The 11,344-nt window shown below is 34.3% G+C and overlaps 2 protein-coding genes across 4 annotated transcripts in view; one reads left to right on the plus strand and one right to left on the minus strand.

Moving 5' to 3' along the window:
- Nucleotides 1-1,837, minus strand: part of atr (ATR checkpoint kinase) — a 65,244-nt gene extending 63,407 nt beyond the window's left edge. For both annotated transcript variants that reach the window (XR_012391287.1, XM_691071.10), the window contains exons 1-2: nucleotides 1,618-1,837; nucleotides 1,417-1,508 (exon numbers count right to left, since the gene is read on the minus strand). Coding sequence is in view for 1 of the 2 variants with exons in the window: in XM_691071.10 (XP_696163.5) it covers nucleotides 1,417-1,508; nucleotides 1,618-1,673 (148 nt within the window). In the remaining variant the exon portion in view is untranslated. The remainder of the gene's footprint in view (nucleotides 1-1,416; nucleotides 1,509-1,617) is intronic.
- A 97-nt stretch (nucleotides 1,838-1,934) lies between these two features.
- zgc:110269 lies at nucleotides 1,935-10,781 on the plus strand. 2 transcript variants are annotated; one of them, NM_001017611.2, is made up of 11 exons: nucleotides 1,935-2,120; nucleotides 3,595-3,670; nucleotides 4,299-4,401; nucleotides 4,542-4,596; nucleotides 5,072-5,133; nucleotides 5,223-5,359; nucleotides 6,078-6,138; nucleotides 6,417-6,548; nucleotides 9,960-10,105; nucleotides 10,205-10,346; nucleotides 10,429-10,781. In NM_001017611.2, the coding sequence occupies exons 1-11, from the start codon at nucleotides 2,039-2,041 to the stop codon at nucleotides 10,483-10,485; spliced, it is 1,053 nt and encodes a 350-aa protein (NP_001017611.2). In that variant the 5' UTR covers nucleotides 1,935-2,038; the 3' UTR covers nucleotides 10,486-10,781. The 2 variants fall into 2 exon arrangements, 1 of the variants encoding a protein (NP_001017611.2); XR_012387310.1 differs by lacking the exons at nucleotides 9,960-10,105; nucleotides 10,205-10,346; nucleotides 10,429-10,781 and adding an exon at nucleotides 7,893-8,466 and having other exon boundaries at nucleotides 6,417-7,732.
- The last annotated feature ends 563 nt before the right edge of the window (nucleotides 10,782-11,344 follow it).

Consider the following 11,344-nt stretch of genomic DNA (forward strand, 5'->3'; position numbering starts at 1 on the left):
TTATTAATCCAGGGTCATAACAGTAGAACGTACCGCCAACTTATCCAGCATGTTTTTACGCAGCGGATGCCCTTCCAGCCGCAACCCATATCTGGGAAACATCCACACAAACTCATTCACACACACTCACACTCACACACACACACACACACACACACACACACACACACACACACACACACACACTACGGACAATTTAGCCTACCCAGTTCACTTGTACCGCATGTCTTTGGACTGTGGGGGAAACCGGAGCACCCGGATGAAACCCAACCGAACGCAGGGAGAAAATGCAAACTCCACACAGAAACGCCAGCTGAGCCAAGGCTCGAACCAGCGACCCTCTTGCTGTGAGGCGACAGCACTACCTACTGTGCCACTGCGTTGCCACCAAGATTTACATGAAGTTTGAAATTTCATTTTCATAATGATACTTCAGCAGTTAACAGGTTAAACAAGTATTATAATTAATTCGTTCATTCATTCATTTTCCTTCAGCTTAGTCCTTTATTTATCAGGAGTTACCACAGCAGAATTAACCACCAACTATTCCAGCATATGTTTTACACAGCAGATTCCCTTCCAGCTGCAAACCATTACTGGACAACACCCATATTCTCTCACATGTACACATGCACTCATACACTACTGCCAATGTTGATCATCCATTTCTGGATTATAATTGTCCCATAAATTTAATTTGGTGGCATAATATCCTATACCAGTGGTTCTCAAACTGTGGTACGTGTACCAATAGTGGTACGCAGGCTTCCTTCTAGTGGTACGTGGAGGAATAAAATATGTCATGTACATGCTATACACATTTCAAAATTTTTCAAAAATTATGTAAATAATATGCCATATGTGACATTTAGCCTATATTTCTGAGGTAATCTGCCACATTTTTTTTTTTACTTTGCAGAGTTGTAGCTGCTTTACTGGGTCTACTACGCTACTGTATTTCAATACTGCTCATTTTTGTGGTACTTGGAGAGACAATTTTTTTCTGAGGTGGTACTTGATGAAAAAAAGTTTGAGAACCACTGTCCTATACTATACATATATTAAGTTACACTGAAATAAAATACCTCGACTATAAAGCTGTACATACAATTGAAATAAAAAACACACTCTGAAAGCCATTTGACAAGCATTATTTAGAAGTTTCATCTAACATGTAATATAATTATTAGCATTTATAACTATTAGCATATAAAAAACATAAATCATCCACAGAGGACTTTACATTAAGATTTTTCAGTATTTCTCGGGTTTTATGTAAAGTCAACTACAAGCTTATAGCTTTACTTTCATTCAGCTTGGTTTGAAAAAGCACAAGTGTTAGTAAATAATGACAGAACTTTCATGTAAGAACAACTATTCTCAACAAACCCCAAAATACAGTTTATTGTTTCTTACCGACATCAACATCTGTCAATATCCTGTCAATGAACTGACAAAGTATCTGACGAGGTTTCTGCACTGCCTGGTTGTACTCAACCGAACTGGCACTGGAAAACACAAAACAAGCCTTGTGTTTGATTTATTCTTTAATAACGTTAGTCATGTTAAAGACACTTTAAAAAAATAATAGTCGCTGTTAGCAGCCATTGACGTTACCTTGCTAATTCTTGCAGTGCAGGAATCATTGCTGACATTTCTAGTCCTTGCTCCATCTTTACTTGGTAAATGAGTTCTTATTATTTGCAAAAAAAAAGTTTAGGTCGTGTTGACCTAATGAAACATTTAGAATAATGTGAGCCTGCCCATCCTCTGCTTCTTCCCCACGCGCATCACTTTCAAAACTCTTTTCGCACTTTCGCCGTCTACTACGGCAAGTGAGTTGGGTCAGTCTGTTGTAAGCAAAGGAAGTCTTGAAACGATTTGATGACGTATGTCGAAGTACCCTATCAGTACCATGTTACCATGGAAACATCGTGAGACCCTGGCACGATGCGGAAATGAAGCTGTGTGTGCGATGAATGACCAAAACAACAGTTCATCGAGCACTATTTACTGCTAAAAACGCTGCTAATTTAATATGGGGATTACAAAATTAGCGCATTTAATTCATTTCGACGCACCAGCGTCAATGCGCAGCAAAGAGATCGGCGATTATTCTGGTAAGATTAATGCATTGAAGTTATAATGTAGTTAAACGTTAACAATAAGGATTCAGACATATATATATATATATATATATATATATATATATATATATATATATATATATATATATATATATATATATATATATATATATATATATAGTGATTTGGGGGCCCTAAACTGTTCCAGCCATGGGGCCCAACAGTCCTAAAATGCATCCTGTAGTTTTATTAACTTTTTAAAATTTATTTAGCTGTTTTTTCCCTATATCACTGAATCTTCTTTTTCATGTTTTATCTAAATTAAATCTCTACATTTTAAGTGATTTTTTTAAATGTACAAAAAAAATCGAAAATAATGAATTGTTTAAAAAACTAAATCTTTATCTGACTTGACTGCTCTGTGATTGGGGGTGTAAGAAACATTTGGGTTATTTCTGCTGGCAAAACCTTTAGGATTAACATTTTTATAAAGCACATGAATAATGTTTTAGTTTAGAATTAGTTTCTTATAATCAGTATTTAGTGAATATATTTAAAATGTCACCAATGGGTTGTATTCACTGTGTAAAACATATGGATAAGTTGGTGGTTCATTACGCTGTGGCAACCCCAGATTAATAAAAAGGGACTAAGCCGAAAAGAAAATGAATAAATAAATGAATGAATGAATTGTTCATCAATATTTTAGAAAACAAGACTTCATATATTTTATCATTTTGCTTCTCAAGTAAATGCATCTTGATTGAATGAATTTTTAAGGTATTTGTACTGTGAGGCAACAAATGATTTAATAAAGAACCTATTTTTTAGGTACTGCGAGGTAGAAGTATATTGGAAAATTTGTAGAAAGTATTGCTAATGCAACTTATTTTGTGGTTCATAGATATTTACATTTTTAAAACATGGTGATGGATTGTGTTGTGTCAATGTATTCTATGGTCTTTAATGTGGCCTTTTAAATGAACTTTCATAAAACCTGTAGAACTAAAACCTTCAGAATAATAAATTATGTGCTCTATTTAATTATTTATTGTTTATTTGTTTGTTTGTTTGTTTATTCTAATCAATTTAATAATTATTAAGATAAAACAATAATATTTTACAATAATACTTATATTTAGTTTTATCCTAGTTATTTATTTCATAATTTTAAACAAATTGTGGATAACATATTATATATTCTAATCTTATTTATTCATTGTATAATCAGTATGCTATTATAATTTAATTCTAAATATTTGTTTAATTTATACTAATGTTTGTTTATTGTGTCATTTATTTATCTTAATAAAATGTGTGATCGTTCAGTTTTGTTTTTGATACTTTTTTGCCATTTTTATTCTTTATCTTCAAACTTTCCACTCACCTTGTAGCACTTCCTTGCAGCTTTTTAGCTTTAAAAAACCCTGTTCTTCTCAGAATTGTCTCTTTTCTGTTATATTTACCCAAAATAAACTGTATTAAATGTCATTTATCTGTGATTCAGGTAAGATTATCGCACTAGATACATCTATTGTGGTGAATCAGTTCCGTTCAGCTCTCCCTGGCCATCTGAAACTAAGGTCAGTTCAATTCATTTTTTGTATTGCCCTTCTAGGGCTGGGCGATTAATTAAAAGGTCATTGAAATCAACATTCAGAACCCATAATCGATCAAATTTTTCAAGGTCATTTTTTTCAATTACGTTCTCTACCATGTGTAGAGTCAAGGGTTCGCGGCCACATCTGATCTTGGGTCAAGTAAGACGATGGAACTGTTATTGAGCCTTACTTTGCACTACAGTGACAATGATTGGGAGCTGCGTCAGAGATGCCTTGAGCCGGCATATTTTCCATTCATTTAAAATAATTATTTACATTAAAATAGAAGATGCAATAAATGCACTGTTTAAAATATTATTAATGTTGTAATAAATATTAATGTTAATTAATGTTGTAATAAATATATAATAAATATTGTAATATGTGAGCTTATTTCTTGTACAAAACTTGTCAGTGAACTATATGAATAAAACATGAATTAATAATCAATTAATAATTAATAATTAATGAATAAATTAAATAATTGTTCATGAATAGTTATTGAGTTAAACTGTTTAATTAATTGGGATTTAGATTTTCGGCCAAATTGCCCAGCTCTTTATTCCATGTTATATGTTTCTGTTTACAAAATGAATATCTATTGTTGCAGTCCCCTCGCTGGCTTGTTTTACCGCACTCTTGCTTTCCTGGAGCATGACATCAAGCCTGTCTTTGTACTTGATGGAAAGCCACCCCATCAAAAGAGAGCTGTGGTGAGATTCAGACTTCTGTTGAATAGTTATATATATATATATATATATATATATATATATATATATATATATATATATATATATATATATATATATATACATATAATTAGTTTGTATTTAGTAAAACGTTATTTTTTTAGCTGGAGAAAAGAGCTCAAAGCACAGGCTGGAGCAGCTCACAGAGCCCCAACACAGGTAAATATGTGGCTTCAACACTGTTGCAACTGGATCTGTGAAAAATGTATATTTTAAATGTTTCCTCATATACTCAGTCGATAAGTTTGGAGCTGGTTATATTTGTTCACGGCTTTGTTGTTGTTGTTTTTTTTTTTCAAGCTATTTTATGCTTACAGGGGCTGCATTGTTTTAATCACTACCATAGTATTTTAGAATATTATTACATCATACCATAGCTAACTGTTTTCTATTTGAATATATTTTAAAATGCAATTTATTCTATACATTTTATTATGATGCATTAAATTTCTAATATGTCTTTTTTAATAATCTTTGATAATATAAAGTTCAGAAGTACTTGTAACATTATAAATGCATTTATGAGCAATACAATTATTTGCAGAAGAACAAAAATATAGAATTTTTAATGAAAATAATAATATATTTGTAATAATAACTATTATATTTGACACCTTGTTTTCCACAAATTTAGGGTCTGCCTTTAATCAAGAATGCCTTCGTCTCCTGCATCTCATGGGTGTGCCTTGTATCAAGGTATTTTGTTTTCTAATGAATTTATTTAGCTTGTTTTGCTTATTTAAATTCTCTCTCATCTGAATTTGAGAACTTTTTTTCACTGTCAGGCTCCAGGTGAAGCAGAGGCTCTGTGTGCCCACCTGGCCAAAATCGGCACAGTAAATGCTGTGGCCTCAGAGGACATGGACACACTGGCATTTGGAGGAACTGTTCTTCTCCGCCAGCTGAATGCAAAGAGAGACAGGTAAAAAAAAAAAGCAGTCATAGGGATTTTTTTTCCAATTATAGATTTTGCAGGAGAAAGCATAATAAGATATGCTTTAAAATAGTAATATCAGTGTTATTGTTTAGTCACATTAAAGAACTACAAAAACTCACCCTCGGGTTCTTCAACTCCCCTGAATCCTTTATTCATCTTTGAAACACCAATAAAAATATTTTAGATAAAATCCAAGAGCTCTCTCATCCTCAAAAGACAACAAGGATCACAGTGTTTTCAAAGTCAAGCGGCCAAAGACATTGTCAAAACTCACTTAATTTTGGCACAATATTTCTGAAAATGAGGCATCATGTTTTGCTTGTCTAGAAAATGCTTCTTGATTTAAGACTATTTAGATGTTTGGCCTAGAAACAAGACAAATCCAAGTAGGAAAAGTATTTTTTTTTTTTCAGTGCAGATATAAACAGAAAATTAGGTTGGTTAGTTTTTATCTTTTTGATTATTTTAGTCTCGTCTTTTTCGTAAACAATATTGCATGCTGATTGTAAATATTGTTGTAGTATTGCACTGGTAGTATTTCATGATGTTGATGTTTGATTATTGTTTCTAGCCTTAGAAAATAGGTAATCAATGAACATTTTTGCTCTTATTTTCATTGACAAAATTAACATTCTATGTCCAGTGCCTTGTTCAATCTGTGCCACAAAAGAGATATGACTAATATAAATTTTTTTTCTCTCAGTGAGATCACAGAGTACTCATTACCAAAGCTACTGGAAGCCCTACAGCTAAAATACGAAGAGGTAAAACATTCAGTCTCTCTTCTGTTCATTTTTTTTTTTGTTGCTTTTTTTCCTGAAGTTGTTGATGGCTTTTCTCAATTAATCTCTAGCCTGATTGTCACGATGTAATTAGAAACATCTAGCATAGTAGTTAATATGTTAGTTAGTCAATATGAATTTGACTAACATTTGAATTGCTTTGTAAAAATCTAAATACTAAAAGAGCATAATACAGAGGGTGTAATGTGTGTTTTTTTTGTTGTTTTTTTGTCCGTTTTCTACCTGTGTCTCTTTTCCAGTTTGTGGACCTATGTATCTTACTGGGTTGTGACTACTGTGATAAAATTGGAGGTCTTGGGCCGAGTCGAGCTCTTAAGCTTATTAAAGAACATCATACAATAGAGGGTGTGATGGAACATGTCAACAGAAAGGTACTTGTAGATAGTAGAAGTTAAAGGGTTAAATTGACCCAAAAATTTAAAATCTGTTAATAATTACTCACCCTCATACTATTCCAATCCCCTGAGAATTTTGTTCATCTTCAAAACGCACATTAAGATGTTTTAGAGGAAATCCGAGAGCTCTCTACCTCCATAGACAACCATGGTCCAGAGACGATTCGAATTATGTAAAGGAACCAAAAACATTGCCGAAACATTTTATTTGGCTTCACTGTAATCATACAAATCTCCAAGGACCCTTTACAGTCCAACTTCTGAAGTCAAATGGAATGTTTTCAAAATGTTTTGATTCCTTTTCTAGACTTTGAATGTTTCAGGACTGTTACTGTACATCAGGTAGTGATGTGACGTTGTGCGCCAAGGCTTCGAAGCATGTATCAAAAAAAGGATACATCTTGAGTGAAGCAGTGTACAGGAGCTTGATTCGTTTTGCCATCATCACGTGATCAGTGACATCCGAAGCTTCATTTTCACCTATACCTACGTCACTTCTTCGAATTTTCATCCAAAGGTTTAAACACCCTCATGGGTTAGTAAAGTGTATAGATTAGGCATCGATTACATACATTTCTACTGTTTCAAAGCACTGCACCAGTCCCACACACCAGTAATTAAGCTAAAATATAATAGTAATTCATAGTAAAAAGGTTTTGAACCATACTTAAGTGTATTAGCGTATTTTTTACAACCATCTTTAAAGAAAACCACTGCATTTCGTAGTATAGTGTTTAACGGAGGCCAGCTGGCGAGTGCACCCTGAAAGCATCACTCACATAGCCTCCTCCTAGAGCATTCACCTCCCCTGCTGGAATCGCTGGTTCAATCCCCGCTTGGAACGAGTGGGTAAACAAATAGTTTTGAATACCTTAGATTTTACTACAGTCATCGATGGTGTAATGTAACATACTTATGTGTAAAAACTACAGCTATTGAATTTGCTTATATTACTGTTGTTGTATTACTACATGAATGAGTTGGTCAGTTTTGAACATTTGACATCATTGCAGTACAATGCTTTCCCACACTTTAACCAAAATTGGTCCTTATCAAGCTCTGATTCAGAAAGCTTCGAGTAACGAACCTTTTTCTGATACAATTGGGTCGAGCACTTCACTGGTTCAGAAAGCTTCATTTCACCATCACTAACATCACGGGTTTCCAAACTCTGTCCTGGAGGGCCGGTGTCTTGCAGATCTTAGCTCCAACTTGCTTCAACACACCTGCAAGGATGTTTCTAGAAAGTCTAGTAAGAGCTTGATTACCTAGCCCAGTTGTGTCTGATTGGGGTTGGAACTAAACTTTGCAGGACACCAGCCCTCCAGGACCGAGATTAGACATGCCTGCTGTACTTGAAGGATGAGGGAGCTCTCAGATTTCGTCTAAATTATATTAATTTGTGATCAGAAGATGAAGGTCTCAGGGTTTGAAACAAAATGAATTAATAACAGAATAAAAATTTTGGGGGGGGGTGAACTAACCCTTTAAGCTGAACTTGCAGGCTTGTTTTTTTTATACTGAAAAAAATGTACAAAAGCACGCACATCTCTCTTAATTGGGTGCTCAGCCAAAACCGCAAAAAGTGCAAATTAAATGTAAATCAAAGGCGGCAACACCAAGGCTCCAAAAATACAAGTTTATTCAATTAAAAAGGCTGACACAGAGCGTGTAACGTTTCGAGCCGCCGGCTCTTCATCAGACAATGTTTATCACAATCAGGTGCTTCTTTTATACACTTCCGGATCACATGATCTCCTCTCACATATTTGTCAACATATACATACATGCATATGTATACATACACAGTCGTTCATATATACATATACATACACATGAATACGTATACACATTTACATATAGTCTATAGCTTTGATATTATAAATCAAATTACAAAAAAAAAAAATATATATATATATATATATAAATACATAAATAAACTATAATATTGCATCACAAATTATAATACAGAAAAATAAATAAATAAGGGAAAAAAATAAATAAATAAAATATATAATAATAATAATATATATATGATACACCAGACTATACAACAAAATATAGCCAAAAAACCTTTAAACCAAACCCCTATTAAACCTTCATTCATTCATTCATCATTCATTCATTGTCTTTTCGGCTTAATCTCTTTATTAGTCGGGGCTACCACAGCGGAATAAACCGCCAACTCGTCCCACACACTTCCCCGCAGCGGGCGCCCCTCCAGCCGCAACTCATCTCTGGGACACTATTACATAATAAAGACTTATTAAAAAATTATTACAGAAAAGGACGAATGTCAAACTCCTCATTTAAACCTTTTGGAGACAATGCGTCTAAAGTGAAAATCCAGAAAGCTTCGCGTTGCAACAGCAATTTATTAAGATCACCGCCCCGACGTGGACACTTCACAACTTCAATCCCTATATATTGTAGAGTAGAGACGGAATGTCTCATAACTGAAAAATGTTGCGCAACCGGACTTCTGGGATCCTGTTGTCAAATAGCGCATCGATGTTCAGAAATACGAATTTTTAAAGGTCTACTCGTCTTACCTACATAACATAAACCACACGGGCACCGCAGCATATAGATAACGTTCGCTGTTTTACACGAAATAGTGCCTCGAATATTACATTTTTCCGCTGTATGCGGATGTGTGAAAGTAGATGTTTTATATGTAAAATTACACTGTAAACAATTGTCACATTTAAAATTACCCTGTAGTATGGTGTTTTAAAAATGTGGAGTGGGTTTTAGATCAGCTCTTACTAGCATATTTCGGATATTAGATGTTTTTTTGTGTACCAAACGGGGTGACTTATCAAAACACTCTTTGAGGGTGGGATCACTTGAAATATTATGCCAGTGTTTTAACAGCACTTTATTGATGTCTTTAGTCACTTGTGAATATTTCATATAACAAGTAATGCGACGATCATGCTTTTTTGTTACTTTTTTAACTGAGCTTTCTTCTTGTGACATATCTTTGAAGCGATCATGTGAAGACTGTATCCACTCCTTATAAGATCGTTCTCTAAATCGTTCTCTAATATCAAAGCTATAGACTATATGTGAATGTGTATAAGTATTCATGTGTATGTATATGTATATATGAACGACTGTGTATGTATACATATGCATGTATGTATATGTTGACATATATGTGAGAGGAGATCATGTGATCCGGAGTGTATAAAAAGAAGCATCTGATTGTGATAAACATTGTCTGATGAAGAGCCGGCGGCTCGAAACCTTACACGCTCTGTGTCAGCCTTTTTAATTTAATAAATTTGTATTTTTGGAGCCTTGGTGTTGCCGCCTTTGATTTACATTTGTTTTTTTTATACACCAATAATAAACAGCTTCTTTGACTATCATTATATACAGACGCACCCTATCCCTTTAAACTGGCAGTATAAAGATGCCCGCAAGCTGTTTTTCGAAACTCCAAAAATCGACGACCCAGTCCTGGCCTGGAGTGAGCCTGATGAAGAAGGTCTGGTGCAGTTCCTGTGCAAGGAGAAACCTTTAAAGTATGCCTACATATTCTAGTATTATAGAGTGTTTGCCATTAATTGATGTTTTTAGATGTATCTTTCTTTTGGTATGTGAACATATTTACTGTTTTTCAGGGAAGAAAGGGTGCGGGGACGCATGAAGAAGTTTCGCGAGATGCTCCTAAAGAGAAGGAAGCAGAGGGAGGTGAATATGCAAATGGGCCAAACTAGACAATCACGCCTTGAAGATTTTTTCCCTGCCACGAGGAAGAGAAGGGTAAGATTTAACATTAAAGAAGTATTATGAATTTATCCCTTTCTTGAATATTGTATCCAACAATCTTGATCTCCCCCTCTAGGCTGAATCTGCTGCTGTAAAAGAATCAAGTGGGAGAAAACAATTCAAAATTAAATAAGACGGACCTTTTAGATCTTGGATCTTGGATCTCAAAGCATTGATCAAACCATCATGTGGACAGAAGAGTCAAATGTGTGATGACTTGAAGAAGTTTGGACTGCCTTTTTACTGAGTATTTTATTTTGTTCAAATGGCAATGGTAAACCATTGCCAAGAAAACCTATTTTTAATTAATGTTTGTATCATGTACAACAAAGGTGCTAATATTTGAGAGCCTGTAAAATCAATGCTTTAGAAAACATCTTAAATAATGTTTGTAACGACAAAAAAAGTAAACCTCTGTTTATTTCCAAAGATATTCCCTGCCTCATCATTTGCTAATACATTATTATAGTAGCAAACAATATTACTGTGGCTTTTGTTTAAGGAAGCTCCATACATTATTGGCTGTGAACATTGTAAGGCTTGAAGCTTACTACTTGCTATTCTGAACCAATAATCGGAAACAGAAAGCAGTTGAAAGATGGTGTGTTTAAATCCATTATTTATCTGACTCCATTGTAATTAATCTGACTCCATTAAAGATGTTATCATCGTTGATAAAGAGAAAGAATCTCTACGCCTTAAAGCAGGCAAAGTTGTTTATTAAGTTACATGTTTAAATATACACACAGTAGAATGAAACAAACTAGCATACTGTATAAAGAAATTAGCTGTAATATATGCACTGCTGAGCAACAAAGACAGTGAAACTGCCTTTGTTAGCATATGAGGCTACGCACTGGTGTGCGGGAGATGCAGAGTAAAAGCCATTCTCCAAGATCAACAGTTACCTTTCCCTATTATACCCTGAGCAAAGCATTGTCAAACATGAATGAAAACCAACCCCCAAAACCAGCTAAACGTGAGAGCAAAGT

The sequence above is a fragment of the Danio rerio genome, chromosome 2 (assembly GCF_049306965.1).
Source record: "Danio rerio strain Tuebingen ecotype United States chromosome 2, GRCz12tu, whole genome shotgun sequence".
Taxonomy (NCBI): Eukaryota; Metazoa; Chordata; class Actinopteri; order Cypriniformes; family Danionidae; genus Danio; species Danio rerio.

Coding starts and splice junctions, on each gene's coding strand:
- zgc:110269 (NM_001017611.2), top strand. CDS start 2,039: ATGGGGATTACAAAATTAGCGCATTTAATTCATTTCGACGCACCAGCG. Junction 4,402..4,541: donor CCCATCAAAAGAGAGCTGTG/GTGAGATTCAGA, acceptor TTATTTTTTTAG/CTGGAGAAAAGAGCTCAAAG. Junction 6,139..6,416: donor TACAGCTAAAATACGAAGAG/GTAAAACATTCA, acceptor TCTCTTTTCCAG/TTTGTGGACCTATGTATCTT.